The sequence below is a fragment of the Berghia stephanieae genome, chromosome 1 (assembly GCF_034508935.2).
Source record: "Berghia stephanieae isolate SIO BIC M18660-M18661 chromosome 1, UCSD_Bste_1.3, whole genome shotgun sequence".
Taxonomy (NCBI): Eukaryota; Metazoa; Mollusca; class Gastropoda; order Nudibranchia; family Aeolidiidae; genus Berghia; species Berghia stephanieae.
This window is the reverse complement of record NC_088360.1, coordinates 12,627,757-12,641,445: the sequence shown is the minus strand read 5'-3', so window position 1 is coordinate 12,641,445 and position 13,689 is coordinate 12,627,757. Positions and strand designations below refer to the sequence as shown.

At 33.6% G+C, this 13,689-nt stretch overlaps 1 protein-coding gene across 8 annotated transcripts in view; it reads left to right on the top strand.

Moving 5' to 3' along the window:
- Nucleotides 1-13,689, top strand: part of LOC144968175 (serine/threonine-protein kinase D3-like) — a 186,242-nt gene that overhangs the window by 149,381 nt on the left and 23,172 nt on the right. For 6 of the 8 annotated variants that reach the window (XM_078906268.1, XM_078906259.1, XM_078906309.1 and 3 more), the window contains exons 7-20: nucleotides 794-908; nucleotides 1,895-2,018; nucleotides 2,448-2,525; nucleotides 3,431-3,692; nucleotides 4,221-4,261; nucleotides 5,182-5,257; nucleotides 5,774-5,880; nucleotides 6,121-6,177; nucleotides 7,279-7,383; nucleotides 8,641-8,739; nucleotides 9,735-9,819; nucleotides 10,197-10,272; nucleotides 11,188-11,294; nucleotides 12,184-12,269. In XM_078906268.1, the coding sequence (XP_078762394.1) occupies nucleotides 794-908; nucleotides 1,895-2,018; nucleotides 2,448-2,525; nucleotides 3,431-3,692; nucleotides 4,221-4,261; nucleotides 5,182-5,257; nucleotides 5,774-5,880; nucleotides 6,121-6,177; nucleotides 7,279-7,383; nucleotides 8,641-8,739; nucleotides 9,735-9,819; nucleotides 10,197-10,272; nucleotides 11,188-11,294; nucleotides 12,184-12,269 (1,418 nt within the window). Of the gene's footprint in view, nucleotides 1-766; nucleotides 909-1,894; nucleotides 2,019-2,447; nucleotides 2,526-3,430; nucleotides 3,693-4,220; nucleotides 4,262-5,181; nucleotides 5,258-5,773; nucleotides 5,881-6,120; nucleotides 6,178-7,278; nucleotides 7,384-8,640; nucleotides 8,740-9,734; nucleotides 9,820-10,196; nucleotides 10,273-11,187; nucleotides 11,295-12,183; nucleotides 12,270-13,689 lie in introns of all 8 variants that reach the window. The other 2 variants (XM_078906248.1, XM_078906289.1) reach the window with 1 other exon arrangement.

The window sequence follows — 13,689 nt, the reverse complement described above, 5'->3', positions numbered from 1 at the left end:
CTCTCTCTCTCTCTCCTCTCTCTCTCTCTCTCTCTCTCCCCTCTCTCTCTCCTCTTCTCTCTCTCTCTCTCTCTCTCTCCTCTCTCTCCTCTCTCTCCCCCTCTCTCTCTCTCTCTCCTCCTCTCTCTCTCTCTCTCTCTCTCTCTCTCTCTCTCTCTCTCTCTCTCTCTCAGGCAATTCGTTTTGTTTTCTTTACAAAATAGTTCAAATATCTTTAACCTTAACCCATTAACACTGATAAAGGATCAATTCATATTTATTTAAGTTTTTTTTCTGTGATTTTTAAAAGTGAGCTTTTATGTCAATTTTAGTCAAAACTACTCATATATGGCTGTATCTGAAGAAAAAGTAATGGAAAAGAAATTATACATAGTTTAAGATGCGAAGATATTCATTTTTATCAAGTGGATTAAACTTGAATTTCTTAATCAATTTAAATGAATACCTTGAGTGAAGCTTAGCTTTCATATTTTGTTGCTCGTAAATGTCTATTATTATAAATTTGTCTTTCTTTCTTACTTTATTCATAATTTTCCGTGTTGGAATTTCAAAGTAAACGAAAACATAATGGCATCATATCAATGAAGATTTTGATTTGAAATGGCACAGCGGTTGGTTCATTATAAAATGTGTAATCAAGTTATTTGTCTTTTTTTCTTTTGTTTGTCTGTGGATGTTGTGTTTCTATGTGGTGTTTATTTCTGTGCTCTTTGTGTGGACTTGTGTGTTGTCGTGTTTTGTGGCTGTTGACTTGTGGGGCTTCCAGCACATTTAGATTCTTATGACCATACAGAACAAGATGACGTGTCGGAAGCTTCAGAGATGACTCAGCTAACAGACGATGGACCAGAGGATGAGGATAAGGATCCAGATGAGATTGAAGACCACGAACCCAAACCTCCACTCAGGTGAGAGCTGGCTTTGATGATATCAGGAATTGATCAAGAAGTTTATGAAATAATATTGAAAAGGCAATGAGAGATGTAAGTTATATTTCTTTTCCACCTCTTCTTTCCCTCCTCCTTCTTCTCCTCCTGGTCTTTCGGGTTGCAGTCTTAGGCCCTGAGCTTTAAGCTTAGAACAAACTCTAGGGTTCAAGAAAATGTGAAAAGAGAACGAGTGTCAAATAATTCAATACAAAAGATAGAAGAAAGAAGAGATCTAAGGAGGAAACTGCTCAGTAGACGATCAGAGAGACTTAAAGGAAAATTTAAAACGGAATATACAATAAAAGACAAAGAACTTGGTGCAATATACATTTTTTTCTAATATTTATTGAGTGTCAATATAAACTGGCCAGAACATATTCGCCTATAGTGTCATAACAAATTGTCACACTTAAAAATGCCAACATTTATGCGAAAGCCGATAAAATTCTACTATGACTGTGTCTCAGGATCTACAAGATTAATAAACTTTTTCGTACTTTTATTAAAGCTACTGAATGAAAAACTGACATTGTTTGGATCGTAAAGCTGAAAACTGACATTGTTTGGATCGTAAAGCTGTCGGTTGCTACAATCATTCCATTGCGCACTATACATCCCTATTGGAAAGAAAAAGTGACATAATACGGGTAAAACATAATGACTATATACAGAAAACGTTTTTATCTGAAAAAAATCCATTTTACTCCGGTCACGTCTTACAAACTGTACTTTAGTCATGCATAGAAATTCTGATGTTGTCAGAAGTCATTAGGTTGGCATGAATGCTGCTGGTATTCCATCAAGAGATATCGCAATGCTCTTCCATTTTCCAAATCCAGGGTAAATAATATTATTATAAGCTGTTGTGATTGCTTTAAAGAATCGAAGTTTTCTGATATATTTTTTTGTCTATTTCATGGTTCTCTTCAAAACAGTTGACAAATGCATTTATATTTTCTTTCCAGTCCCATTGACAGCAGCAACATCCCCTTGATGCGAGTGGTTCAGTCCGTAAAACACACCAAGAGGGCTGGTTCCAAGGTTCTCAAAGAAGGATGGATGGTTCACTTTACAGATAAAGATAAAATGGTAAAGAGCCTTTTCTCTCTATCTCGCTTCAATTTTATTTTAGCTCTCTGGCATATAGTTAATTTGAATTGTAAAATATGTTGTCTCTTACTTATAATGTGGTTTTCTTTCTTTTTTTTTTTTTTGTGCCTTTAAAATAAAACTTTTGTTATTTCTTTTTCCTGGACTCTCTCCTCCTATTTTGGGCAGGGGGAGGGGATGTTTGGAGAAAGCATGCTATCCAAATTATCTCCCAGTTCAGTAGTAAATTGATCATTATGTATCTTAGAAGTTTAATATTAAGAAGCAGAAGAAATGCATCTAGGGATTAAATTTTCATTTTTAGAATTTCTGGGCTTTTAATGCTTTATTGGGTTTTTTAAAAGTGCACCTAGAAAACATTTGATGCATGAAATACGTTTTAAATATACAATAATTCTCTCTTTACAGAGAAAGCGTCATTTTTGGCGTTTGGATCCCAAATCAATCATCATGTATTTGGACGAATCATCTAGGAGATACTATAAGGTAAGAAAATGTTTCAAAGCTAACAATATTTCTCTAATCATATATTTAGGACTAGCCAAATTTGTAAGTTTCTTATTTTTTATGTTAATATTAATCTCTACATATATGTGTTAGAAAAGGAAACTTTTCATTCACTGTGTTGCATTCAGTTTTGATAAACATTGTCATGTCTATTGTACTTTTAAAAATAAATATTATGTATTATAACCTTACATATTAAATCACGAACTCAGTTGGACTTTTCTTACCTCGCTTTCATTGATGAATTCCATATATTCAAGCTGGACATCATGATTTCAGAAAACTCGGGGTCACTTGATGAATATTGTACATCACGTTCTCTGTGTAAATATGGGCCCACCTTCTGATCATCTCCTTTCTACACTCGACTCTGTCAAACCCACATCGCCTCCATTCATCAGTCTAACAGTTTCTTGTTTTATGGTGCCAATGCTAACACTTCCTTTTAGCACGTAAAAACTGCGCATCCTTCACATCACAACACAACATCAGTGAGCTTTAAGTTCATAATATTGGAATTGAATGTCCTCTATAGTTGTTGGTAGTTGTAAAGGAAGTTGCTTTTTTTGGCACGTACAAATAAAGTATGACAATGTCTTCAGGAGGTAATGTTAAAATCAGTAGTGTCTAAGAGCTTTGTTTCATTAGGAATTCCTGTATCTTGAATTACATCTGGTCATTATAAACTTCCATGTTTTTATTTCATGCATTTTCTTCTTATTAAACATTATTATCTTCACAATGATTTTAGGTGTACCATTTTCTGCTGCATTCATGGCTTCTAATCTGATACTTCACTTGCTCAATGACATTCTTCATATTAATTCTAATAAAAAAGGTTTTATACAGATAAAATTACTAATGTCATCTGTTTCTCAAATCAGGAAATTCCTTTAGACAGTATCAGTGTGGAGTCTGCCAAGCCGTCACGGTGGAATGAATTCAGAAGAGCCCCTCATGTGTTTGAGATTGTAACAGATTCCACTAAGTACTTCATTGGGGAGGACCCAACCTATGGTCATGAGTCAAATATTGTGGTCTCTCCAGAGAGTGGGGTGGGCCTAGAACAAGCCAGACATTGGGAACACGCCCTTCGGCAGGCCCTCATGCCAGTCACCTCACAGCTCAGTGGCAATACCATGCCATGTAAGTTGTCATAACTAAGCTGATTTTTGTGAGAGAGAATTCAGTTATTTCTGTTCAATCTTTATTATAACAGATTGATGTGTGAATCAGGTGATCTAAATATTTATTTGTCTGAAGTTCTGTGGATTTCAAAAGTAAAGAGAGAAAAAAAGCAAATACGGCAGCTGCAATGAAAAATTTAAAAATTTATGTCAAGGAACATTTTGGATCTCAAACTTTTCCTAATTTAACAACAAAAACTATAGATATGTTAATAATCTAGAATGCCAATAATGGAGGTTTTCTGAGAATTGTATGTCCTCCCATTCCAAAACAAAAACAAAACAAGATTTGACATTTAAGAGCAAAGAAGACTGCAAACCTTTTAACTCATCACCAACTTCTCATATATTAATATTTACACTGTAATACAGTTTTTTTTAAAAAGTATGCTCTTCCCACGATGCTTATCCATCAAACGTCTTATGTAATACAGTATTATGATATAATCTGGCTTTTGCATTTAGTGTTTTTTTCTTTCTTTTACAGCTGACAGAAATGGAAATGAGGAAAATACTCACTCTGAAAAGGTTAGAAGAAATTTTAATGAGTTGTATAAGGATAACAAAACAACAATGCATGCTTTTTAAGGCTTTGTTTGGTTCACAGCAAATGTGATTTGTCCTTACTTTGTATGAGTTGTCTTTGTAATTGGAATACTTGATCACCCGACTGTTAGAGCACTCAACTCACAAACAATCAAATTATTTCTGAATCGAAACACCCAGACTTTTTTGTTCATGCAAAAGTGATTGGGAAGGTGGGTCTTATAGATCAGATGGGAATCTTTTTGCAGTGGTCTAGCACCATTTTCAAGTGTGGCAAGCATTTGTTACTGTCCGATTGATGATACAGAAGCTGGAGTGAAACTCAGCTTAATGGGCCTTGTGGCTTTGGTGAACTGTTGTGTTTTAAATGAAAGTTGTTCGTCTTTAGATTAACATGCTGTAGATCTAACCATTGGGCTACTGTCTTAAGACTTTTACTGATGACATTAGTAACTATCGTATTTGAATCTGCCCTTATTATTCACAAGAAAGTAAGATAAATAGATTTTTAAAAAATATATGGTGAGGAAACAAGGAAATAACCACCCATCTTTAAAAACGACTTGATAGTGCTGTAGTAACATAACTGTCTTTTGCTGTTACAAAAGCAAATTAGTGTCAGTAACTGGTAGAGTAGCCATGATAACAATCTATGACCCCTGCATTGTATCCGTGTTTGAGGCACTAATATGTACATATCTCCATGACGCAATGGTAGTGTCTAGATGTAATAATTAGTTGTCAGTGATGGATATTGTCAAAATGGTTCCTTGTTGCTTGGCAAATAAGATCTTCTTTTATCTATCTGTCTATCCATCCATCCATCCATCTTTTTATTTATTTATTGTCAAAACCCCAATACTTCTGGTATATTTTATCAATTTTAAATCAATTTTCCTCAGCTTGAGATCAGCCACTTGTACCAAATCATTCGAGAGGACGTTTTAGGATCTGGGCAATTTGGAATTGTCTATGGCGGTAAGTGGCACCTATAATCACATACAATGTTATTCACTCATATTAAATATTAATGATTAGCATTCAGACACTGCACCATTAAGGCACTCAAACTTATTGCACTCAATGGGAATGATGATTTTTGGGACATTTTTAAATTTCTTGATTCTAAGGAAACACTGCTTTTTCAAGGAAGATTGAAAATCTTATTAAGGAGACTTTATCAGCTCTCAGTAATCTTGAAAGGTATTGACAATTTTTTCTTAATTATAGATATATTGGTTTTGATATATAAAAGAATTCAATGACGTAAAGATTTGAATAGTCACTGAGTGATCCATATTGATTTTTGAGAAGACTCAGGAAAAAATTGATTTAATGAGAAGTGGATGGTTTTTCCTTCTTCACACATGTATAACATGCTGGTATCAAACCGGCCATTTTGATAACTAATATGTTGCTCTTATCTATGTAGTCGTTATGGCAGAAAGTTATAATGTTCAAATATTGAATTTTATATTTTGAATTTACCCACAGGCAAACATAAGATGACTTCTCGTGAAGTTGCGATTAAAGTAATCGACAAGATGCGGTTCCCAACCAAACAGGAGGCACAGCTGAAGATTGAAGTGGACATTCTTAAAGTCAGTCGAATTTTTTCATTGACAGATGATAGTTTTGAATAAATATTTTTTAATAATCTTTTTTTCTACAAAGCTGGATACAAATCTCTGTTGTATTCTGCTCAAAGAAATTATGGATATATATATTTGCTCTGCTGCATATCTGTAAGATGATTTAAAAAAACGATATTTCAAAATAAATGATGTAGATTAAAACAAAATTTAATCCTGTTAAAATTTTGAAAATATATCTATTCACAGAATCTTCACCATCCGGGCGTAGTTGATTTGGAGCAAATGTTTGAAACTCCTGAAAGGGTAAGTCTGTATGATGCCTACGATGATGTCTGGCTTCAAGAAGAAAGAGTGTAATTTCATTATTACTGCAGAAATATAAATGGTGCTGCTCGAAGCTAGAAGAAATAAACAACAATGTGAAATTGAATGTAAGCTTCAATTTAATTTACAAAAACAGATATGTTTTCGTATTAAATTGAAGCTTACATTCAATTTCACATTGTTATTTTTTACTGCAGAGAGACTCTATATAAAGTTATGAAGGGAAATGATTAGAATAGAAAAAAAAAGACAACCCAAGAAGAGGAAAGGAAGACTGCCAACATTGTAATCATGCCAGAAAATTCCTTGATGTCAATGGCTGAGTAACCAGTACTGTTTCTGGTTTCGTGAATAAGAATTCCAAGATTATAGGTACAAGTAAAGAAGAAAAATTAGGTTTTGATCTCACGTATCCAGAGTACAGATAATTTTTAACAGATTACAGAATCCCGGTCACATAGTTTTTGGATGGCATTCCTGACCTTCCGTAGGGGGCAGGGGTCGCTTACTGTGTCTTCTATACCCCCATATCTGTTTTCAAATTGCTTCTGTCTTTGTCTTGGAATGAGATTACTTGATTTTGTCCTTTTTCTTGCCGGAGTCCTTGGCTGAGAGGGAAACAGTCAAATGTATAATTTTTGTTTTGGGAGATATTGTTGGTCTTGTTTGTCATCTCTGTTATGCACTGTATTATTTTTTATTTACATATATAATGATTTGTAAACATTTGAGTGTTAGTAGATACCTGTAATTGTGTCTTGATGAGACTTTAAGGTGACCTCAAGTACACTGATAGTATGATCTTGGAATCTACATCTGTTCCCTATTTAAACCATTCCCATTCGTCTTACTTTTTCTTGTGTGCTTTCAATTGTAAATCTCTATATTTTTTTTACTATCCCATTTTCTCCCTTCCTTTCTACTGGCGCTGAAATGACGAAAATGTGTCACAAGCGCTGTAAAACCCTTAAAAAACAAAAACAAAACAAACAGAGAGTTTTTATTAGAGATAAAGTTTTCAACTAATTGGATTTATATCAGGTATTTGTCATGGCCTGTTTTATTTTCCACATTATTCAGATATTTGTGGTGATGGAGAAATTAAAAGGGGACATGTTGGAGATGATTCTGTCCAGTCCTAAAGGGCGTCTGAGTGAGCGTGTCACAAAATTCCTTATCTCACAGGTAAGTTAAAATATTTATTTGAAAAAAAAAAATTTTAAATAGAATTTTTAAAAGATTGATGAATCTTTGCAACCGTAGGAGCCCGGTGACTTAATTGATAGAGCACCCAAGGAAATTGATCTGGTTCAATATGCACCATGTCTTCTTTTTTTTTTTTTTTTTTTGTTTTTTGTTTTTTTAAGGTCATTAAGTAGCTGGTTCAAAATATATAGATCTGAAAGAAAGTACCTTGTAATGTACTTGATTCTTATTCAAAGGGTGACCAGTAACTATTACTGATCCATAATTCTATAGAATGTGGCTCCATTGGGCATTTATGGCTAGGACTCATTAAATATTGTGGTCATTTTAAATCTGCTGGGGGGGGGGGGGGGGGTCTTCTCGCTCTTATTTTTATATTTTTATTTGCTGTTATAAAAGCATTTCCAAGAATTTTCAAATGTTAAATTTCAATCTTGTTTAAATTTTATTTGAGATTGTTATCATCACTCTCTGCATCCAACCACTCACAATTTGTTGTTTTTGTTTTTTCTGTGAAACATTAACTCGTATAATGAGAGTTCCTAAGCTTTGAAGGTTTGCTCTTGTTGAATTCTTGCAAATGTTTAAGCTCAGAATCAATTATTGCAGTAGCGAGTTATTATAAACCAAAAGCATTGAAGCTAAACAACTGAGGAACCCATTCAGATATAGTGGAAAGTGTTCTGCATTATGTAATATCCTATCTAAAGGGTTGCAAGCAATTGTTACTGTATTTGTTGTATTTGTTGTAAAATAGGTTCTTTAATAATGATAAATGGCATTTGTTCAGCGCCGTAACCCGATTTCATCAGGCTCTAGGGGCTTTACATTCTTAAGATAAATAAAGAGATACAATGATAAATGGAACATATCAATTTCAATCACTTAAGTAGCAATCAACATTAACATTTTGAACACATGATAGGAAAAACTTCAATTTTAAAATAGAAATCACGAGACGAAAATAAAAGGTAAGTTTTCAATTTAGATTTGAAAGCTGATAATGAGTCAGCACTGCTAATATTCTGGGGGAGATCATTCCAAAAAGGGGTGCCGAAAATTCAAATGATTGTTCACCAATTTTGCAGGGTGTTTTAGGTCTAGATTATATTGTTTATATTGCTATTTCTCGTAGATCTTAGATTTCTACTCTGAAAATAGGGGTGTACAAGGTCAAATATGCAGGGAATGACTGTTAAGCGTTTTTATAATGGTTTAAAAATTTTTTTGTCTCAGATCCTGGTGGCCTTAAAACATCTGCATTCCAAAAGTATCGTTCATTGTGACCTCAAGCCTGAAAACGTCTTATTGTCTTCAGAGACAGCTTTTCCTCAGGTAACCATGTTAATTCTCTATTCACATTTATACAATGACAGAATTGTGTGCTTGTGTTACAATTACACAACTTAGTATGCAAGTAATAATATGTTATAGTATAATTGAATTTTTTGAATTATGCAAATGAATTCATTATTATCAGATCCTTTGATGGTTTTGTCAATTCATAGCTCTTTTTAATGGTGAAATGCAGTCTTATTAAAATGTAAGGAAAGATTTCTTCAAAGTGTATATGTAGTCTTAATTCTGAATTAATGTTTATTATTAAATAATGAGTTCTCTCTCACGTACATTTTCTCAATTCATTTACTGTCCACCTAGGTAAAATTATGTGACTCTGGTTTCGCTTGGATCATTGGGGAGAAATCCTTTCATTGTTTTGTCAAATTATAACTCTTTATGATGTTGAAATACATTCTTTTGAAAACATATTGAGAGAATTCCTCAAATTGTGCACCTAATCTTAATCCTTAATTAATGAAATGTTCAATTCTCTTAAATGTACATTTTCTCCGTTTAATTTGTTCTTGGTTATGTGGTCTAGTGGTATGACAATTGCTTTCAGATCGGAAGGTCCTGGGTTCGAGCCTCGCACGGCGCATAGTTGAGTCCTTGGAAAAGGCTCTTTACTCATTTTCTCACACCATACTCTGTTGCTGTTGGCCAGGGACCCCTTGTAAGGTGCTTTGAGCATGTTTGAGCACGTTTAGTTGATATTGCACTATGAGGTAGCGTGGCTCAGCGGTACGGTCTTTGCTTCGTACCCAAAAGGTACCGAGTTCAATCAACTGCTGTGCTGTGTGACCTTGAGCAAGTCACCTCGCCCTAGCTTACTTTGCGGCTGATGCCTGGGCTATTCCAGTCTTCCCTTGGAATAGACCCTAAAGACAAATTTCCCCATGGGGATGAATAAAGGGAATTTTATTTTTTATTTTATTTATTTATTTAAAAGCTCAATTTAAATTAAATTTTATTTTATTTTCTCCACCCAGGTAAAATTATGTGACTTTGGTTTTGCTCGAATCATTGGAGAGAAGTCATTCCGTAGATCAGTGGTGGGCACGCCAGCATATCTTGGTAAGTCAGAACTGTGCTATTTCAGATTTTCATTTTTTTTTTTCTCTTGTTTGATTTTGCCATCAATTGAAGTTTTGGAGTAAAAAATTGTTTAACTGTTCTTTAAAAGCTGAGAGGAAAATACAGAGGTTGTCTTGGTTTCTTCATCATCAAACGTTTCTTGTCTGAAAAAAAAAAGAAGAAAATATATGACTGCCAACAGAGGTTGGAGGCATGTTAAAATCTTGACACCTCCCGTCTAGTTTGTATTTATTTGCTTGGCATCACTGTAAGGTGATTTAATCCAATGTACAGAGTAGTTTCAGTAGTGTTTCAGCGATGCTTCTGTTTAACCTCTAATGAATGAGTAGTGAACTGTAACATGCTATTTTCCTCAGCCCCTGAGGTGTTGAAGAGGAAAGGATACAATCGATCCCTTGACATGTGGTCAGTCGGTGTGGTCATCTATGTCAGGTAACACCATTGGTTATATCTTCCAGCATTTGTTTGTAATATGATTTATTTATTCATCTGCCTATCTATCTATCTATCTATCTATCTATCTATCTATCTATCTATCTATCTATCTATCTATCTATCTATCTACCTATCTCTTTCTTTTTATTAATTCATTTATCATCTTTTTCTTCACCATCCTCTTCTTAAGTCTTCATCATCATTATCATCTTCATCATCATCATCATCATCATCATCTTATTCATCAACGGTATTATTGTGATGATGATGATGATGATGATGATGATGATGATGATTATTTATTATTAATATTATTATTATTATTATTATTATTATTATTATTATTATTATTATTATTATATTATTATTATTATTATTATTTATTATTATTATTATTATTATTTTGCTTTGTTATCAAAACCGGGATCATGTAATGCCTTTTCTGTTTCAATGATGTCAATGAAAACCATTTTTATTATATGAAAGGGTAAAAGTATGAAATTCAGGCCTATGTAAATTGATTCTGTAGTTTAGTTTCCACCATCCCATCTGTATAAAAAAGTTGTCCTTCAGAACTATTAGGCCCATGGAGCCGGACATTTTTTCCATTTTATATCGTGTGAAATGGACAATAGCAATTGCTTGCTATCCTTTGGATAGGGAGTTAGTCTATTGCAAAGTATTTTTCATCTGATCTAATAGACCCAACAATCACTGCTAGCTTGATAGAGGGCCAGAAAAATCTCGACTTCACCCTTGATGGAATTCAGTCCCTTTGCATGTGAAGTGAGTACCCAAATGAGCTATTGCAACCCCCCCCCCCCCCCCAAATAAATTGAAGCTGCACTTTACTACATTTTTTTTTTTTTCATTTATTCGTTGCTGATTTCACATTGTACTTCATGTTTGTAGCCTCAGTGGAACATTCCCATTTAACGAAGATGAAGAGATATCTGATCAGATTCAAAATGCATCATTCATGTACCCTCCCAACCCATGGAAGGACATCTCTCAGGAAGGTAATCTCAATTGATCTACTGTTTAATCTGTCAGCAATAGGGAACTTATATATTTTTTTTTAAAGAGTAACAAAATGCTTAATGGCCTATGATACCAATTTAATCTAAAGCTGCATCATTTTACATATGATAAATGATTTTTATGAAAGTGTGTGTGTGTGGGGGGGGGTGGGGGTGGTGGACATCTCTTTACTTTATATCTTGTTTTGTTCTTTTTTGTTTGTTGTTTTTTTTTTTTTTTTATCTTAAAATAGATTTATATTGTTTATAGCTAGAATATACAATAAATCAGTCCCGATTACTCAGAATAGTTCTGGTATGGATTTTTCTGGAATGAAATGTTTTAGAGAGAAAAAAATAATCAGGCGACGTTTCTTTGGCCCTGCAAAGGAAATTTCTAAATTTGTCTTAAATGCATTTATTTTATTTAAATGTGTTGGATAAATTAATTTCAGTTAATTAATATTATCCATTATTGTTTACAGACAAGTTGATGATGTAATCTTTTGCACATGGAGCAATAAGATTTTTCGGCACAAACACTCTGGATCACTCGGTGTATTTTTTAAAAGAATGATGTCAGTTAAAAAGATCTATTATATTATCTGCAGGCGTACTGTATACAGATTTGAAGATGCCCAAATAGTTTGAAAGGAATCATTAGTTACAGATTACAGATTGGAATTATCTGAGTGGCGTTGGTATTGTTTTATTTGACATGTGTAATAATAGCTAACTATTCAAAATAGGTCCTCAATCATTTTTCTTTGGTGTGAATTTTGAATATTATCTGCATGAATGTGTTCCCTGAAATGTGCTGTCAACTTTTCCCATCGAATCAGTGTTTTTCAATTGAGTAAGCTTACCCTTTTCCTCCTTTGTTATCCAGGCATAGATCTGATTTCTAATCTCTTACAAGTAAAGATGCGCAAACGATTTACAGTGGACAAGTCACTAAATCATGTGTTCCTTCAGGTGAGAACTGGTTTATTTTAAAGTTGTAACTTTATTTACATATGGGGTCTTGATTGATAATTTGGTAGAGCACATACACAAAGGAACTGAGACCAATCTTAAGTGAAGTCAAGATTTAAAAAAAAAATGTAACCCCCTTTTCACCCAGCTGTGATTGGGAAGCTGGGTCTGTTATATCTGGTGGAAAGTGCAATAGATTAGCATCCAATCCAAAGGTAGCAAACAATTGATATCGTCCATTCGCTACAGAAACTCTGTGGGCTCTGAAGGAGTACTCTTTTTATATACGTATATACATGGAATCTGATTTATGTATGTGTCTACCAGTCAACTACTACCTGTTGAATCATGTGACCCCACAAGGATTTCTATATGAATGCCAATTAAATTATTTTTTTTGTGGGGAAGGGTGAGGGGGAAAGGGGGGGGGAGGGGGAGGGAGCGGTGACATTACCAATATTCATGTTTTTTAAAAGAATTATTCAATTAAATTAACTTAAAAATCAATTGATACATATGCTGCTTTGTGACCTTGTCATATAATACTTGGCATCTGACCTAAGGGGCCCTGGTTTGATTCCCACCATGGGCAGTGCAAAGTTGAGTCCTCGAAAAAGGCTCTGTACTCAAATTTTCTCAGGTATAAAATGAGAACCTGACAGATAATAGTGTTGTCTTGGAAAAAAAAAATGCTATAAACTTTTCAGGTGTCATGTCTCATCCTACATGTTAAGTTTTGATGTTGATTTGGGGCCCTTATTAAACCAAGGTTGCCAATTTTCCGTATTTTTACGGAATTCAGTATGTTAAATATATCCTCAGTATATTTTCAAATCATCTGCTAAATAGGAAAAAAGTAACTACATAACACAGGCGTTTATTGCTTTCAGTTTAGTTCGCCAGGTAAATCTAGCCAGTCTAGTGATGATGAGACATAGCCTTACACTGAGAGAGGGAGACAATTTTTTCGCCGTTTTGATCGTTTTTTTTTCTGAATTTCAAACTAATGTAGTATTGCCGTTATTAAGTGTAGCAAAAATATTTTTATACTACCAAAGAGTTTATTAACAGAGTTTTTATTGATTATTTAATCATTATTATGATGTTGTTAAAAAGCAAGAGGGATAACCCATGAAATTGATACATAAATTTAAGTGAATTAAAATTTTTAAGAGAATATTTTAACAATGTTAATCTTAAGCTATTTTTAATAGATAAAGTTTATGAAATGTGTTGTGTTGTAGGTAGACATCTTTTAATTTATATCGTTTGTTTGTTGGTTGTTTTTGATTTTTACTTACGTAAAAGTTATAGTTTTAGCTAAATAAAATAAATCCAATCACAGCATTGTCTTAATGAGAAATTTTTAATAAACAGAAACATAATCAATGATTCGACTTATTTATCCCCAGAAATCTAA